Source organism: Lissotriton helveticus, chromosome 10 (genome assembly GCF_964261635.1).
Source record: "Lissotriton helveticus chromosome 10, aLisHel1.1, whole genome shotgun sequence".
NCBI lineage: Eukaryota > Metazoa > Chordata > Amphibia > Caudata > Salamandridae > Lissotriton > Lissotriton helveticus.
Window position 1 is genome coordinate 445,977,741 of NC_136071.1, and position 19,661 is coordinate 445,997,401.

The 19,661-nt window shown below is 47.8% G+C and overlaps 1 protein-coding gene across 1 annotated transcript in view; it reads left to right on the forward strand.

Annotated features, from left to right (window-relative positions):
* Positions 1-19,661, forward strand: part of IFT140 (intraflagellar transport 140) — a 1,386,753-nt gene that overhangs the window by 1,111,221 nt on the left and 255,871 nt on the right. Inside the window, exon 19 of the mRNA XM_078662938.1 lies at positions 11,422-11,599. Within this exon, the coding sequence (XP_078519064.1) occupies positions 11,422-11,599 (178 nt within the window). The remainder of the gene's footprint in view (positions 1-11,421; positions 11,600-19,661) is intronic.

Consider the following 19,661-nt stretch of genomic DNA (forward strand, 5'->3'; position numbering starts at 1 on the left):
GAAGATATAGGGTGGCTCCTGGAGACCCAGACTTTTTATCTTTACATCCATTGCGAGAGAGCTTGGTGGTGCAGGCAGCCTGCTCCAAGAAATCTGCAGGTGCTTTCCCTCAGGTGCCTGGAGACATAGATTCAAAAAAACAGGACCAATCCGTGAAGAAAGTTTTTTCGTCAGTGAGTATGGTTCTCAAGTTAACGAATGCTTTGATGGATTCTGTGAAGCAGTTGGCCCCTAAAATTCCTGAGGAGGACAGACATTTTTTTAATGAGGTGCTTGTTGACACTCAAGCTGCTGCTCGGCAAGTCATCCAAAGTGGGTTGGATACAGCTGAATCGGTGGCGAGAGTCATGGGTTCTTCAATTGTCACCAGGAGAGCGGCCTGGTTGAAGACTTCCGAATTCTCTGCGGATGTCCAGGCTGCTTTAATGGATCTACCTTTTGATGGCTCGGGCCTTTTCGGGAAGAAGGCTGATGCTGCGTTGGAGAGATTCAAAGACAGCAGAGCTACAGCCAAGTCTTTGGGTTTGCAATCCAGAGGAACTGTGGGCAAAAGGTTTAGGGGGTTTGGAAGGTCCTCCTTTCGTCCCTACAAGCAGTCGCAACAACAGCAAAATCCGCTGTATAAGTCATACAGAGGCAAACAAAGGGCTCGACCTCAAGGATGTCAAGCATCCATTCCGGATCATGCGGGTCCTGTGGGGGGTCGGCTTACCTATTTCCTACGAGATTGGGAATCGGTCACATCAGACCTTTGGTTTCTCAATCTCGTGGAGAATGGGTATGCTCTTCCCTTTCGGGAGTTCCCTCCGAATTGCCCTCCTTGCCAAGGGTTTTGCTCAGAGGACCGCCTGGCGTTGTTAAGAAAGGGTGCGATAGAGGTGGTTCCGGAGCAGGAAAGGGGTCAGGGATGCTACTCCCGGTATTTCCTGATCCCCAAGAAGGATGGCAGACTTTGTCCAATTCTGGATCTCAGGGTTTTGAACCTCTTTCTGAAACAGGAGAAGTTCAAGATGCTCACCCTTGCACAGGTTCTTCAGGTGCTGCTGGAAGAAGACTGGATGGTGTCGATCGACTTGCAGGATGCATATTTCCACATCCCCATCCTGAAGTCACACAGGAAGTATCTCCGTTTTACGGTGGGTTCGCAGCATTACCAGTTTGCGGTCCTTCCGTTTGGTCTTACTAGTGCGCCTCAAGTGTTCACCAAGGTGATGGCTGTGGTGGCGGCACATCTCAGAAGACCAGGGATACCAGTTTTTCCTTATCTGTACAATTGGCTAATCAAGGCAGAATACCCAGAGAAGGTGCTCAATCATCTGCTAGTAACAATTCAGTTGTTGTTCAGATTGGGTTTTTCGATAAATGTTCCCAAATCTCACCTGGTGCCCTCCCAGCGCAACCTGGTCATAGGTGCTGTACTGGATACAACTGTGTGTCAGGCATTCCCTCCTCCTCAAAGGATTCGCGACATACAGGAAATGATTCCTTTATTTTACAATGGAGCGGTCGTTCCAGTCCTGAAGGTCCTCCGTCTGCTCGGTCTGATGGCTTCCTGTATTCTGTTGGTCAACCATGCACGCTGGCACATGAGGGCACTCCAGTGGTACCTCCGCAGGCAGTGGTATCAGCACAACGGAGATCTCAGGGAGTCAGTCAGGATCTCCAGAGAAGCTGCGGCGTATCTGTCTTGGTGGAGCGTGGAAGGCAATCTGTCTCAAGAAAGGCCCTTCCACCTTCCTCCGTCGGTTGCCACAGTAATAACGGATGTATCCACTCTAGGGTAGGGTGCTCCTCTGGGGATCTGGAGATCAAGGGACTTTGGTCTCCAGAGGAAAGGTTGCTTCACATCAACCTTTTAGAGTTGCGGGCGATACGTCTGGCGCTCAAGGCCTTCCTCCCTTCCCGGTTCAAGTCTTGACGGACAACACTACCGCGATGTGGTATGTCAACAAGCAGGGAGGAGTGGGGTCGCAATGTCTCTGCAGAGAGGCTCTGCGTCTCTGGTCCTGGGTTCAGGACCATCAGATTTGTCTGATGGCAAATCATCTGGCCGGAGTTCTGAACGTACGTGCAGACAGTCCCAGTTGGCAATTCTCGGCCGACCACGAGTGGAGGCTTCATCCGGAGGTGGTTCGTCGCGTCTTTCGGACTTGGGGAACTCCTTGGGTGGACCTGTTTGCCACTCACGAGACTGCTCCCTGCCCGTCATTCTGCCGTTTACAGTATCTGATGCAGGGAGCTTTGGGGGACGCGTTTCAGTTGAGTTGGGACTCAAGACTCCTTTACGCGTTTCCTCCCATACCCTTGATTCCTCGGGTTCTGAGGAAGATTCGCCAAGACCGGGCCCAAGTCATATTGATCGCCCCGGATTGGCCAAGATCTTCCCCACCTCTCTTCGTGCACGCCGCTCCGTCTCCCTCTCAGGGCAGATCTCCTCTCTCAGATGGAGGGGAAAGTTCTACTCCCCCCACCTCCAGACCTTACACCTTCATGCCTGGAGATTGAACGGGGAAACCTGAATTCTTTTTCTCTCCCACATGATGTGGTGGATGTCATTTTATCGGCCAGACGTGATTCCACCAAGTCTATCTACTCTTATAGATGGTCTAAATTTGTCTCTTGGTGTGGGGAGAAGTCCATTGACCCTTTGAAGGCTCGATTGTCTGACGTACTTCAGTTTTCACTTTCTTTGGCTTAGCAAGGGTTTGCTTTAGCTACGGTCAAAGGTTATCTTTTGGCCTTGTTGGCATTTCTCTGTCTGCCGGATCAGCCGTCCTTATTTAAATCTCTTATTGTTTTAATGTTTCTAAAGGGCCTTACAAATAAATTTCCTCCTACTCCTTTCATTGTGCCTCAATGGGACTTGAATCTGGTGCTCACTTTCTTGATGGGTTCACCTTGCGAACCTTTGCACAAGTGTCCTTTGAGACTGTTATCTTTTAAGACGGTCTTCTTGGTTGCAATTACCTCAGCAAGGAGGGTAAGTGAGCTTCAAGTTCTTATTTCTAAGCCCCCATTCTTGACCATTCATGCTGAACGAATGGTACTCAGGACCAGGGCTGCTTTTCTGCCTAAGGTAGCAACTCCCTTCCATCTGGGCAGTCAATTACCCTCCCTACCTTCTATCCTCCCCCTCACCCTTCCAAGGAGGAGGAGGAGAGACTTCACCGCTTGGACCCGAAGAGGGCGGTGAGCTTCTGCTTGGACAGAACCAGAGAGTTCAGAGTGGATGATCAGCTCTTTGTTGGTTTTGTTGGAGCCAGAAGACGCAAGGTGGTGCAAAAGTGCACGCTGTCGAGATGGATTGTCTTGTGTATCAAGATATGCTACTCTCTGGCGGGTAAGGAACCTCCTGAAGGTTTAAGAGCTCATTCAACTAGAGAAAGGTCTGCTACATCTGCTTTGTCTAGGGGTGTTCCTGTAAAGGACATTTGTAGAGCAGCGACTTGGGCTTCCCTCCACACTTTCGCGAACCATTACTGCTTAGATTCCGAAGTGAGGAGGGACGGACACTTTGTGCGCTCTGTCCTGCAGGATTTCTTTGTATAAGGGAGTGGACACCCTCCTCCGGGAGTGGGGACTGCTGTGGGACTCTATTTACAAGGTGAGGAATCCACTGGCAGATGTATCCATCAGAAGAACAAATTACTTACCTTCGGTAACGCTTTTTCTGGTGGATACAGTATCTGCCTGTGGATTCCTCACTGGCCTACCCGCTTCCCCGTTGTCCACTCTTCTATACCTGATTTAGTGTAATGTTAATATTTTATTGTCAAAGGAAATGTGTTATTATAATTGCTTTCCTGCATTGACTACACACTGTGTGTATTATTTTGGTTATTTGGTACTATGTACATTGTGTGTATATCTACTGTTGTTGATCCGTCCGCGTGCCTCGAAGGCACGGAAAAAAGGGCGGAACTGATGTCATCACACCGACGTGGGCCTATTATGGAGTCGGTGACGTCAGCGGAGCCGCGCGCGATGCCGTGCTTCTGTGACGTCGTCCACATCGGTGCAAAGCTACAAAAAGAATTTCCAAATGTTGCTGACGCAGGGGGATATTCACAAGGTGAGGAATCCACAGGCAGATACTATATCCACCAGAAAAAGCGTTACCGAAGGTAAGTAACTTGTTCTTCTAGAGGGTACTCTATTTTATTGCAGGTTCTTCAGTACCCTCCCTCCCCACAGTTCTGTAAATTGGACATCTGCACAGTGTAATAAGGACCCACAAGAAGTAAACAAAAAAGATTCCTTTCTGTGTTTCTCAGTTAAATTCACATCACTTATACTATTTCAAAATTTATCTCAAAACGTATGACCATCTCGAAAATTCAATAAGCACTTCACATATTATTACAACACCTGTGGGGCCCACAATACATTTCAGCTCACTGTTACCTACAGCGTGTTTACAGTGACCAAGGTTTGGGGGAATGGAAAGAGAAGGATTAAGAAACTGACATTAGCACAATGGGGTGATGCCTATATGTGACCCTACTCCATCACGTTCGGGACAATGTGAGATTGCATTAGCCACACAGGACCACTTGTTGACCTGCAGGAGATTTTGCTGGGAGAACCTTCCCAGTCTGGTCGGACTTCTGGGATATACTAAAGGTGAAGAAGGCGCTGTTAGCTAGAGTAACCACTAGAAAAAGTGTTGCTAAAGTTAGATAACTTGTTTATTTGTAACATGAGGTTGTTTCCTGCACACTTTAAAGAGCGTTTCTATTGCTAGGATTTTATGAGCTGAGGACTAGAGCTTGTGTTATAATAAAATATTTATTTCCATGTGATTTTGAGACTTGCCACATCTTCTTGCATATTTATTTTTGTGATGATTTTTCATTGTAACCTTTATCATCTGCTTTATATTTGTGCTGGGTGGTAGTCTCTCTCTGCTGGTTTCAAAAATCATCCGCACACAGATCATTTTGGCTTTGCTATACATATTCTTCTATTCTTTTGTAACACATCCATGGATTAGGTTTTCTTCCCTGCAGTTGTCCACTAAGGATACTATTGGGTTGTTGCTCTTTTTATTTTTATACATTATCAAGGCCAATCTTACCCTATCTTCTATATGGTTTTTTGTGCCTCTTCTGCCAGGGGAGCTGCAGAGGAAAGGCTCCAGAACCTTAAGGACTTGCTTCTAAATTTTCTTTTCTAGCTTCTCAATTTGGTTTCTTGAATATGCTGAAGGCAGAGTTCCCTGATATATCATAATTACCCTGACTTCTGCCTTAATGGCTCTATCAAACTGGATTGTTGTAATGTGTTTTAAGGGGTGAGGGAACGTTGTGCCATTAATTGCCAATTTTTTGTCCAGGGCTGGGAATGATTTCACGACTACCAGTCTTTTCTTATTGAGATATAAACTGGGTTCTGTGGTGATCATCTGTTTGGACATAGCCATCGATTTACTTTCATTCATGAGCAGTTTTGTGCACAAAAATGTCTATTACTATCAAGAGTGGTCTTGTAGCTTCTGGTTTTCCCTCAATGAGGACAGAATTATCCGTGTACAATAGAAGTGTAATCTTTTTGCCAGTTGTTGGCACATCTCCTGTTGTATCGCACAAAGTCTTGTTGAATCATTAATGCATAGATTGTAAAGCACAGCGTGAGCACACATTCTTGTTTTACATCTCTGTTGCAAATCCCTTGTCCTGTAAAAATCTTTGGAGAATGTACACCACCTCCCTCAAGATCCCCTCAGCAAGCTGTAGTATTTTTGACCCCACCTCAGCACACAAGACAGTCATGCATGTGTGATGATAATTTCCTGTGACATCGAATGAAACCCAGAACAGGGCTCTGTGTTCAGAGGGACACACTGTGTGCCTTTCTTTAGAAGACAGTTGACTGCTGTAACCTCACTGGCCTGTAAAGGACTGAAAGTTGTGGCAGCAAAATTATTGTAATAGCAGGAAAGGACTTTTTACCTGTCACCTCCTTGGCAGAGCAACCTACCAACCGCTTCATTATTTTGAACTGACCTGCCAATCTCCTGCAACAGGGACTTTGCCATGGATGTGGTACATGGATATCGCAAGCGTTTACCTTGCTTGCGTTTGTAGAGAATGCATGAGGAAAGTGCTTGATGAGATTGTCTGCGGTCATACTAGGTTCTGTTTTGTATTTGGCTATACTTTGGTGACACCTAACATGGAGAATATGTGTAAGAGCCTAGATAGGAGATGAGAGTTGCTAGGATTCACCTTCAACACATTCCATAAATCCTTTTCACTCCGTCGGACAGAGGAGTGTAAAGGAAGCTAGGGAGTTTCCTTCTTTTTTTTTCTGGCCCATTGTTCTCTGGGAATAGTTGCCCCCTCCAACAGGTGTACAAGTAGTTAAGTGAGGCAGCCTTGTCTTGTTTTGGTTTGCTCAATGCAGTCTGCATTGAAATTTTCAGAAATGTGAACCAGTCACAGAACAGAACTGCTGAAATACACAAAAGGTTGTCTGCAACATCAGTATGAAGATTAGACAAGATTTATTTTCTAAAGCCAGGGTCACCCCACTAGTGGGATCAAGAAACTCTTTGAGCTCCACTGACTACTCCCCTAGCCAGGTTTAGAACCAGACACCTGAGAACAGTGCATTGACCTACCAGGACAAACTGCCTGGGTTCTATTTTTAGAGACATCTGTCCAAATTTGCAAGTAGGACATTGGTGATGTCCTGGCATAAGAAGGCATTTCTCAGAAGATTGGATAACCCAGAAGGCTAGGGTGAATGGACCAAACTAGGGAAAGATCTCCATCAATCTGCAAGAGTGTGGCCTCCAAGTCCTAGCAAACCCCACTTTGTGACCTGTCTGAGTACCTCCATGGATGAAGAATGTCAAGCAACTCATGATTGTCAGAGTTCCGGTGCTGCAATTGAGCACCAAGAAGCCACGAGGGGCTACAAACAACTCTATATCAGTCAGTGGTCCCCATAAAGATGCAGTATTGCCTAAAGTGAACTGCCTCGACTGCTGCCTGCAACCACGACTGAGTTCTCACCATGGCCGTCTGGGATGGGCACCTAAGATGTTTGGGTGGTGCTTTTAAGTTGCAATCATAGCAACTCCATGGCTACATTCTGATTTGGTGCTGGTGTTTCCTATGCTCATCTGTGACATTGTGTCTGCACCCTGAATTCCACATGAACAACCTTCGGTCCAGCTGGGGTGAGACCCCGGCCTGCTAGACTCTGAGGGGTTAGCGTACACAACTTAAGGACCCATGCTTCCCACTGACATTCCAGAAGCTGCTGGCGCTGTCTGCCATAACTAGCCAAGAATGGTTTAAGGGTACTGTGCAACATGAAGAAAGCCACAAAAAGGAGAAAATGGAATGAGATACCAGTCTGAAAGGCTCCCTAAGCCAGCTGCTTTAGACTTTTGGCATGCTATAGCCCACAGCGAAGGAACCCGAGAACAATACTGTACTTGTTGCACTAAGAAATATTGGGAGTAACTGTCTCACAGAAATAGCCTCAGCTGTTTTGCCCATTAGTGTTAAAGGGTACATGAAATTTCCCATGTGATAATCCGTACAATATTGCATTGTTTTGTACTAAATAAAGATACTTCTTCTTTGAAGATAAGCAGTGGCTGAACATTGATTTATTGTGATATGCTTGTTTGCCTTAATGAATTCTGAGTCCCTAACTACACACCACCTTCCTGTGTAATCCTTCACTCCTCTGTGGGTGAGATCCTAAAGGGGTGTACATGGTACTCCGTTTCAGATCCAACAGTAAGGTTAAGCTCCCGGACAACAGTGTTGAACATCTCTGATTGATCCAGTCTGAGCCCAGTAACCCACTGAGTGCCAAGAGATTGCTTGGCAGCAAGTGGTGAGGATCGCTAGATAACAGTTCCAGTAAGTGCAAATTGAGGTTAGTAAGTCTAGTTCCTAAAAACATAACATGTACGTAGTAAGGCAGATAGTAAATTGGAAGAAGCAAGCCTGAGAAACCTGTTCCTGGATGAGTTGAAGGAGATACAGGGTGGAGGGTCCCAAGCTGCAGAGAGATGGTTATACCTTTCATGATGGACCAATGGGAGAAACATGCTCTTACAGAGGAGGAGATGGTTGAGGTTGCAGTAAATTCCGGGGAGGGTTCAGTGGAAAATATCCCAAATAAGAGCGCTGTGGGCACTGACTCTCCAAAGTGCAGGTTTCCCCCACTGTATACCCAAGAAATTTCTTAGTTGGAATTGTGACTTGTATCATCCTAGAATCAGATAATTATGAAGATGATCTTAACATTTCTTGAGTGGAGGATGAATTGTATGTCTTTGTGGCAGGTGTTCAGTTCTAAATTATGTCCCGAACTGTGAGTTGGTCCTGCAGAAATATTGGTTGGTTGATCGGTTATGCTTGGATTTTGTTTTATGGTGGCATGCTGATAGTTCCTAATGATCCGTTATCCTACACCCGCACTGTAAGCTTCTTCCTCCTCTGTGCACCAGTCTGTAATGCACCCTCTGGACACACTGTATCATGACATGAGCTTGTTGCAAATTTCTGAGTAAGATAATAGCTGGCATCATATCGCTGATAAGGTCAGTGGTGTAGTGATGAGCTGGATACCAAAGGTGACAACACTTCTGGTATAAATGCACCCTGCATTTGTTAACATCTGCGAAAAACCTCCTTCTAGGCCCTCCACTTCACTCACTGTGCTTCACATATAATAGATCCCTCCTTCCTCCAGAACAAAATTTGCCCATAGCACACAAAATTAACTCTTCACTCTAAAAGTAGCATAATCATTGGCACTGTACATGCTGATACAAAAAGAAGAATCTTGTACCGTCTGCCCTGAGGTTCGTGGCAAGAACTTTGGTGAGCTCACAAGATGCATCATTTACTATGTCTTCAAATTTTATTGAATGCTGCATCACCGTTGGATCCCATCTTTGATCCTCATGCATGTTGACTGAACATACAAATATAGCTCTCCTGTTAATCTGCACATATACTTCTCAAACCTCCACATGCAGTTCCACTGGGCCTTACTGTGAACATCCTGCATAGAATCTCAACATTGTTCACACCACATGCAATTGCTGCTTTATGCGACTGCCACCCCTCATTCATACAACTGGAGGAAGTCTCAAGAACTCCGCAAACAATACTTTTGTCTACATTTAGGTGGTTTTCCTCCACCAGCTCCCACCCTTTCATGCATACACCTGCATACTTCCAAGGGTGAGGTAACAGCAATTTGGGCCCATACAAACATTAATAAGGTGCTTTATAAATGCAGTTGAATGCATTCGGGAGGCAACAACATTCCCTGAGTGCATTTAGCCACCTGGGGACATTTAGAAAGGTTAATATGTCTACAGTAAGCATGCACAACCAATCAGAACAAGCATTTGCAATGCAATAGGTCTCGCAGTTGTGAGAGTTTGAGCTATTGGCATTGTAAATGGCAATGCCTTTTATTTACGTGTTGGTCTTTAAAACATAAATGAAAGGCATTGTCATTTACAATGTCAATAGCTTAAACTCTCGCAAATGCGAGACCTATTGCATTGCAAATGCTTGTTTGTGGTTAGTTACCAGAGAATTTAGCATCTCTGCTCCATCTCGCTCTTCGTCTTGAGTTCCAAAAGAGTGCAGTGGGCACTTTAAAACACTGTTTCAACAAAATGTTTAGACTGCAATGCAAAGATCTCTCTCAAAACATTTAATATACCTTTCGGCAATAACAAAAAATGCTTTTCCTAAACGACAAACACTTTATGCAAATTATGCCCATCGTTTGAGGAGTAGTGCTATTTAAACTACCACAAACATACAGACATGCATACCCACACCATGTGTGCATCACTCTTGCACACAGAGTAATCACCTCAGTTAATCCCTTTAACACCCGCTGTCCCACCTATAAACACCCTTTCACAACTTGCACATGTACAGACCACACTCTGCTACTGTATCGTCCTGTCTCCTCCACACACATGCACTCAATCCCCTTACTTGATCCTCCACATTAAACATGCCAACCCTCGCTCCCAAACCTACAACTAGGCTATGTAAGCTCGAGGACGAGGTACACGGCGAAGGCTGCTTCTGTGCAAGTCCCAGGACCTAGTGCGCGTGGCCGAGGAAGAACCAATACTTGCGTTAATAGAGGAGGGGGCTCTTCTCAATTGCTCCTGTGTTGGGGAAGCGGCGGGCACGAATTAAAAAAACCGGCGGGCACGAATTAAAAAAACCAATCACCGCCGCAGCCCGGAGGAAAACACCGGAAGCAGATGTCCGGCCCGCCGCCTGGTTGTGGGCGGGGCCGGGAAGAGGTGGGTCCGCTCCGACTGCCTTGCGGAAGCTTTGCCTGTTGTCCTCCGGTCTCCCGAGTCGTGAGGGAGACCGGAGATGCCGTGCCAGCCATGGCGGGGGGGGGGGCCGTGCACAAGAGGGAGCCCCCGCTGGAGAAGGAGAGACCGGCCCGCCGCCGAGCGCCAGCCGACCCGGTGAGTCCCGAATAGAGAGGAGGGGCGTGAGGCCTCATGTATGCGGCGGCCGGGGGCGCTTCTATGTATGCGGCGGCGGGGGGCCGGGGGCGTGGGGGGCGCGGTGCGCGCGCGTGTCTGTGTGTGGGCCTTCCTGCCTGCGTGTGCATGTGTGTGTCTGTGGCAGGGGACGTGCACGGCGCCGGGCTGGGTGTGCGCGCTCACGAGGTCAAATCTCCGGCAGGAGAAGCTCGTGACAGTCTGCTGTCCACATTCCCCTAAAAGTGATTACATTAGTTGTCTCGCATAGACAGCAAAAGCTTCGCTTTTGCTTTCGTCTAGCGAGACCTAAAAAAGGGTACTAAAGTAATACTTTAGAAAGGAGCACAGTGGTTATCACCTTTTATGACACTCGGGGCTTGATTGATGTCAATGTAGGCCCTTTCTTGTCATTAGGTCTATATTATGGGCCTACTACACATGTCTGAAGAGTGATATGAGTTAATCTATTCCTTAGCATTTAGTACCTTTAATATTCAAGAATTGATGTACAGTGACTTTATCATTTAGTGCCAAAAGGTGTCTGGTAGCTCATCCCAAAAGATTGATAGTATGTTAGATAGTGAGCACCATCTGTAGTAGTCCTTCCATGTTATGAAGCGTCGCTGTGGCACTTCTAACGAGTCAATTGAGCGTTATAGTTTCACCATTAGTTAGCTATCTTCCATATGTGTTCTAGCCAGGGTCGATATACATTTTGCATCTCATGCCTTTGTAAAGCAACTTTCATTTTCTATAACTTCTAAACTCTGAAAGTGTTTGTTGGCTGCTCATAACAACCTGTATGTTGTTGAACTTTTTTGACCTTGGTCAATGTTAGGGACCAGTGCAAATACTAACAGCTAATATTAGTTACATAACTTGGATGTTCTTCTTGTTTCCTCCCATTGCAGTGAGGCTGTGTGGGAGAATATGGCACGGATGTGTGTCAAGACAAGGAGACTGGATGTTGCCAAGGTATGCCTAGGAAACATGGGTCATGCCAGAGGGGCCAAGGCGCTTCGGGAAGCTGAACGAGAACCCGAACTGGAAGCCAAAATGGCCATGCTGGCAATACAGCTTGGCATGCTGGTAAGCATTTCTGGGAGATCATGTTTCACTGTACGAAAGAGGGAAAACAACTCTTATGATTTTACAGGAACTCAATACGGCTTTTCCTGGTGTTTAAATGAAGTCACATTTGGAAGGACATTTACATTGTACGCAAGCTGTGCAGATCTCATCATCTGTTTACAATTGACTGGATTTCTGAAAAACCATGGCCTTAAAAAAATGTATTCCTGAAACTCGCATCTCTGATTGATTCTATAAGGAACAGATTTTGAAACTGCTCTCCGAGGATACACACCAGTTTATCATATAGCGTGCATAGTTAATTTTTGAATTCTTCTTAGTTTAGTTGAGACAGCATTTGTCTTCAATCGCCATGGCTGTTGATGTCAAGGAGCACAAGCTCAAAAGGCAAGTGTTTCATATGTTACTACTCATAAAATAGGCAGAATGTGCTGGGACAGAATTGTCCCCCGCATGATAACAACAAGGTTTTGAGTAACCAACGGCATGTATCTGGTACCCAGTCTTTTTTTGGGGCCTTGGCATCATACTAATCTAGCGTGTGCACAGAGATACTCTGACAATGTGAGGTCCAGGACCAGTCCTGTGTTCTGGAAGGTTTTGCGAAACATACCCTGAGAGTGGACAGAGACTAATGCCCCTTTCTTGGGTTTAGCACATAAAGCGGTAATGGCAGCGTACTGTGTTTTGTGATCTCTTATGGTAGACATAACCTTTTTATCTGCATCAGCGAAAGTGTGGTCTACTGTCCCCTCTCATGTAAAGTTCTGCTGTTGTGTGAAAACCCAGAACCTTGCGCTTATATCCTGTGTGAATGCCGAGTGGGTGTGTATGGCTGTAGAACATCTGTTGTAGTAGGACTCCATGAGTATGTGTCTGAGTACAGAAACAAGTGGGATACCATTATGGATGCCACTGTTTTATCATGGTACAAGATAAAGGATAAGGATAGCTTCCCCAGCATGGGAAGTTTATAGGCGGCTTTCCTGTTGCTATAAGGTGGAGATTCCTATACTAAGGAGGATTGAGAGCCACATACATTTAGAAATCTCTCAGGCTATTGTTAGCAAGGGTCTGCTGTTTCGATTTTTTCCAAGCACTGCAATTTATTAGATTGTAGCGGTGAAGGGTGGGGACTGCATTTCCTATTGTTCGAGGTGGGAATGTTGCTAGGTCAGGATCGCCCTTTTGTTCATCTCAGATTACTGCTTCAGAGATGCTGATTTTTTTGTTTGAATATATTTTATTGAGAATATAGCAGTAAAATATCATCTATTACGACTTTTTAAATAAGACAATTGTATGGCGGAAAACATATATAACATCATTATTACACAATGCAGTGGCCCCATGTCTCGGGCATCAGTGTTGGAAGCAATGGTACATGGAAGTCTTATAGCAAGTCCTCATTTTCACAATATGAGCTCATGCTCATTATCTCCATTGAGTGTTATGTCAGGTGTGGTAAGATCGACACTTCCATCCTGTCTGATGCATGCCAATTATTGAATAGCCATGCCTCAATGTGTAATGTGCTAACAAGCCTGATGACAAAAGGTAGCGGTGATTGTATTCCCAACCGTGGCAGGAATATAACATGGTGTGTGTACTCCTATAGTCAGGCGTCTCGGGCCGTCTATGCCACACCACGCACCATGACAACAGACGTGTCCTGTGATGCCTACGCGTGGGGTGTCACCGTGGTCTCCGGTGTGTGTGCCAATAGTCACTGTCCGTGATGTCCAGTGTTAATGTCTTAACTATTTATCATCCCACGGCACGAGCACCAGGATCGACTACTGTCTCCTTTCTCCGGGCCTGGCAGGCTGGGTTACTGATCTCCGCACCCTGCCGCGCACAATCTCTGACCATTCTCCTGTAGTGCTGGCGCTTGCGATTCCTAGGTTGGGTGGGTACGAACGGCAATGGCGATTTCCTGGGCGTGCACTTGCGGATCCAGTTTTCACTGAGGGGATCCGCTCTGCGATCGAAGACTACTTCGACCTCAACACTGGTTCGGTGACCACATGGGCCACACTATGGGAGGGGTTCAAGGCTACTATAAGGGGGGTCTGCATTACCAAACATGTCGGTGCGCTGCGCGAAATTCGAACCTCCCTGGCCCGATTAGAAACTGACCTGTTGGCTATTGAGTCTCAAATCCTTTCTGATCCCTCCCCAGGCAACGAAGCGAAACGCATTGAGCTCCTTTTAAAGTTCAGGGATGAGGCGGACAGAGAGCTGAAATATCTGGGCAAGTACCACACGGCGCGCCAGTACGGTGAGGGAGACAGACCTGGCAGACTGTTGGCCCAATTGCTGCGCCCGCCACGGCAAGCTGCGTACATTACACAAATAATAGCTGACGATGGCACGCCACTCTACACTACTCCTGCCATTTGCAACACATTCTTGTCTTACTACAAGCACCTTTACAAATCTGCCCTTTCCGACGAACACCGTGACCCCGGTCCCTATATTGATGAAATTGCTATGGTCTTCTTGGAGAGGTATATGCAAGATTTCTTGGCGCATCCCATCACACCCGAGTTGATCGCGGAAGCGATAGACTCGCTGAGGGGATCTTCAGCACCGGGCCTGGATGGCTTTACGGCCGATTTCTATCAGACATACAAAGAGGAACTGGTGCCCATTCTGGTTGAGGTCTATGCCGAGTCCTTGGAGTCCGGTATTCTCCCTCCTACGCTCCGTGAGGCGGTTATAGTCTTGTTACCCAAGCCAGGCCGCGACCCAACGGTTTGCAGCTCTTATCGCCCGCTGTCCCTCCTGAACTTGGATTATAAAATCCTGGCTAAAGTACTCGCATTGCGGCTTGCACTGCTGGTGAACTCAATTATTTCGCCAGTACAGTCTGGCTTCGTCCCTCAGAGATCAACTTCCCTTAACTTCCGCACTCTTTTCTCGGTTTTGCACAGAATTGACCCTGACATCCCGGCTGCTGCGGTCTTTCTGGACACCGAGAAGGCTTTTGACACTCTGGAGTGGCCCTTCTTTTTGGATGTAATGCGTAGGATGGGCATGCCTGCAATGTTTGTGGCGACTGTTGAATTGCTGTACACAGCTCCAGCGGCTCGCATTCGCCTTAATGGCACCGTCACAGATAGGTTTACCCTGTCCAGAGGTACGCGACAGGGGTGCCCCCTGTCCCCCTTACTTTTTATACTGGCTATGGATCCCCTGGTCAGACACTTTCAAGAGAAACATTTGCATAGGGGGCTCCAGTTCCGCACCGGGCCTCTTCTGGTGTCACTCTACGCGGATGACATGGTTCTTTATGTCCGCAACCCTGAGTTCAACCTTCAGCCTTTGCTTTCTGAAATTACGCGATTTGGTGACTATTCTGGTCTTAGGGTTAATTAGCACAAATCGCAACTGTTCCCTCTCACCCTCGCCACGGCTAGATGGCCCTGCTCCCTCCCGTTGGAATGGTGCGAGGACTCCATTAAATACCTAGGGATACATATACACTTAGATACTATATCCATTATCCGCCTGAACTATGGCCACGCCCTTGATTTTTTGGAAGATACCACTGATCGCTGGCTCCGCCTTCCTTTATCGATGGCTGGGCGCATAGCCATAGTGAAAATGGTGGTTCTGCCCCGGTTTTTATATCTTTTCAATAACATCCCCATCCCTCTCAAAAAGGTTTTTTTCACCCAATTGCGCACAGCCCTACTCAGACTGGTTTTGGGGGGGAAACGCCCTCGTCTCGCCTGGAGCACGCTGACACTGCCTTATGAGAGGGGCGGGTTTGGGGTGCCGGACTTCCACCTTTACTACCTGGTGGCCCAATGCTCGTATTCCCATCCCTGGTACCATCCAGATGCCAGGATCCCACATTTAAAACCCGAAGCGGACGCAGCGCTCCCTGTGTCTCTAGATGCCGTGCTTCCCAAAGGCATCCCTCCCGACCCACACGACATACTCCCTCTCACCACTACGACTTGGGCTTGGGACAAACTCAGACGTTTGCTGCGCGTAGACATACTGTACTCTCCAGCCCTCCCACTTCCTAGCCCGCATTGGCTCCCCATTACAGGCGAAACACTGATTAGTCGAACGCTTTCTAAATATCACCTGCACACGATAGGTGACTTATTCCCAGATGGCCACGCTCTTTCTATTACTGAAGACCCCCGCTTCACCGACCGCACTTTTATGGACACGTTTGTGTTTGCGAGACTAAGGGCGCTGCTGCGGGCTACATTCCCCACTTTCCCGTTGCCGCCTGATGACACTCTGGCCCTCACGTTCATCATCCAGAACTCTTCGGGGGCCCATGTCGTGTCCAAACTCTACAGACTCTGCCTGTCCTCCCTTCCGGTGTCTGACGAGGCGGTGCGAGCCGCATGGGAGTTGGATCTGGGCACCCAGATAACTGACGACCAGTGGGGAGCATGCTGTGCCATGACTAGGGAAGTTTCCATGAACAGCAGGCACAAACTTATACATTTTAAGTTCCTTCGTAGGCCGTATCACACCCCCGCGCTGGCCCACAGATTCGACCCGACTCGTCCCCATACTTGTCCTAAATGCAATGCCCCTCAGGCTGACTTTGCTCATCTTGCCTGGACTTGCCCGAAGTTGCACGCTTATTGGGTTGAAATACACGACACGCTGGGTGCGATCTTGGGTCTGTCTCTAACGGTCCTTCCAGAGATTGCCCTGATGGGATATATGTCCAAGTTTCCCCGCGCGCTCCGCAAATTGGCGTCGGTCTGCTTCCTTCTGGCCAAGAGGAAGATCGCGCTGCTCTGGTGCTCGAGACGTGCCCCCTCAGTTGCCGCTTGGCTGAGGAGTGTGGCATTCTGCAATGTAAATAGTGTGGAGTATTCTGACCAACTCCCGGCCTCTTCCCGCCCTACAGATATTTGGGGTCCGTACCGCCAATACATTTCACGGAAGACACTAGAGGCTCCCTCCCAGTCTCTGCATCCCAACACACCGACCGGGGTGGGCTAGACCTTGGATCCCACTCTCCGCGTTTCCACACTGACTGAGCCTCTGCGACTGTTGGCCACTTCCTTTTTGGTGTGGAGATGGGGCCTGATGGACGGGGGCCCGATGGGGTTCCCGATAGTAGGGATCTTCAGGCCGACACGGGTGATGGTCCTCGCCACGCTAACACAGCCCACCTTTCAGCTCTTTCAGACGAATCGGCACTGTATGAACTCATGCAGCTGGCCCAACTCATTCCTGGATGGAATGGCTCTTGGTATACGTTTACTGTGCTATGGTCATTGGCAAGGATGCCGCTTACTGTGATACTGATAGCTTTACTGTGCTAGTCTTGCAATCTGATTTTCATTATTGTTGCCCCTTGTTATTATTTCTTTGTTTTTGACCTATTGGTATTGTTTAATTTGTATTTCAGTTGCTTTATTGGAAAAAATTTCTACTGTAACAGTTTTCATACGGTATGGTGCAAACCGAATGCTTGTCTTGCTGTACCCATCCATCTGTTAACTGAGCTACTTGCCTGCCTTAAGTACAGACTTTGTAACAAGGCACTGTTTTCTTCATATGATAATGTGGTTTGCACATCTGCCTCAATAAAGTGTTTAAAAAAAAAAACTATTTATCATCGGGGTAGCTATGTCGTCTTGATGTCATTTCTCTGCCATATATCCAACTAGGGTAAGTGGGGAGCGGGGATCAGGAGCAACAACTGGACAAACGGGAAGGGGGAGAATGTCATAGGAGGAAGCTCAGGACGAGGCTCCTTGGCATGCTCAAGGACGAGTGGATAAGAAAAGGGGGAAAAATGAGGACGTAAAAGGAAGGAAGAAGAGAGCAGGGGGATACGCTATCGAGACATGTCCGGCGGGGTGTGAAGGTGAGTGCTGTGTCAGTGTGTCGCGGAGTGGGTGCATTTATGCGTTCGTATAGGTGGTTATTCAGTAATCAGGGAGGGCAGTCTAATCCAGGGCAGGGGCATAGTATGGCAGCGCCGCCAGGCGGTGCTCCCGGGGGAGGAGCCTCTCAGCTCAGTACAACAGTGGAAGATGGCCATTAGCCGCACCCTGAATGCTGCACGACGGTGTACTCTCCCGTCCCATCACACGCTCCAGCCCCTCGCCTTCATGGCGGTGCTATCATGGGAGTATTAGCAGTGGTGGTCGGTATCTGAGTATCTTCTTGGGCGGTGTATGTTTGGCGGAAAGCCTGTAGGATATCTCCCCATAATTGTGCTATCGGTATGGCTCTTAGACCTGCTGTTTTTTCCCTGCGTAGGGTTACCTCCTCTGCCATCGCCCAGTTGTTAAAAGAGGTGTACCAGTGTCGGAGTAGTGGTGGATCTGTGTGTTTCCAGCGTTTGGTGATTAGTCGCTTGGCGGTGATGAGTCCTAAGTCCCAGAACCTAGAGTGTACCTTGGTGTGCTTCGTTCTCCTAAACAACCCGAGTAAGCAGGCCTCCCACGTTAGTGGAAGTTCCGCCCCGGCTCCTTCCGTCAGTAATGTCGTCACCGCAGTCCAGTAAGTGTGCAACCTGGGACAAGCCCAGAGCATGTGAAGTATATCCGCTCCTGTCAGGGAGCAGCGTGGACATTCCGATGTGTTAGTGTCAAAGTATCGGTTTATTCTGTCCTGCTTCAGAGATGCTGATGACAGCTATGTGCAGAAACCTCACACTTCATTGCGTCCAAGTTGTACAGCCTGCTGTGAGAAGCATCACTTTACACAAACTCTGTGTCTGGCACGCAGCCTAAGGAGGATACTTGAAGGAGAACTACCCCAAACCTCTTTTGAATTCTGAGACAATGGATCCACATTCACTGTCTAGTAAATGCTAAGTGTGAGATGTGAATTGCCCCACTTTGTACCAGTACTAAATTTGTCATCAGCAATGAGGGCGAGTACTCTGCAGAGTACTAGAAGGACTGCTGTGTGAAGAGGGCTGCTGTCAGCCTGACATCCATCTCCAATTGGTGAGAGGACATCCCCTGAAGTCTGCATTTTCGGCTTGAAGAGCTGTGGGTCTGCCAAGTATTTAGAAGCCTGCCTACCTGCTGAGAGAGAGAATGAGCATACCTGGCCCTACAGGAGGAGAAGTTGTCCAGGAAGCCCAGCATGTTCCTGGTGTGAGAAGCATCCAGATAAAGCAAACTGCCTGAGAGAGCAAAGCCAGGAGCGACCCTTGATGCACTGCGTCTCTCCTTGGTTCCTGGCAAGAACTGCGCAAGTGTACATACATCAGCACACTGATTGAGGCAGTCTGAATCTTCCTTTCTGTGCATCTCAGCCGAGGTTAGGGCTGCATCTGCTTTACCATGTATACTGGCCCAGATTGTGGCTATGTCTAACTTGCTATGTGTATCAGCCCAGGTCAGGGTTATATCTGCCATGCCATGTATTCTAGCTCAGGCCAGGCTGCAACTGCCTGACTATGTCCTTACAGGCTGGGGTGAGCTGCAAGTGCCTCTAGATTCACATCAGCCCTGGTCGGGGTCACAACTGCCTTGGAGAACATTTGTGTCAGCCCAGAAGAATGATGTGACTACCAGAAGCGTCCGCACTGTGGTGCAAGGCCTTTCGAGTGGCACCATACCATCCAAAGGCAGCCATGCTTGTATAAGGCGTCAACACATACCTTCCAAGGCAGCAATACTTGGATAAGGTGTGAGCTGCGCTGGACTTCCTCAGTGGCCACCACTAAAACTTCAGGAAATCAATGAAGGCATCTGCCTGCAATGGGTCTAAGGGCCCTATTACGAGTTTAGTGGCCCATAGGAATGCCAAAATCACGGTGGTCTACAGCAGTTTCTGATGTCACTTCACACCTATGCACCCGGCTTCTCTGGTATAGGTATCCTGGTTCCTGGGGTGTCCACAGGTGGGGTGACTCTCCAACCTTCCATCTTCCACGGGGTTTCTTCAGAGTCCTCTGGGAAGGGTCCTTCTTCTTGTAAACTGCAACTGGGACTTACCCGTTGACTTGAATTGAGCATGCGGTTGTGTTTCCACTCTGCACACATCCTCCGTCGGGTTCCTGGTTACTTACCTTGGGTGGTTCTTTGGGTCCCCAGCTCTTCTA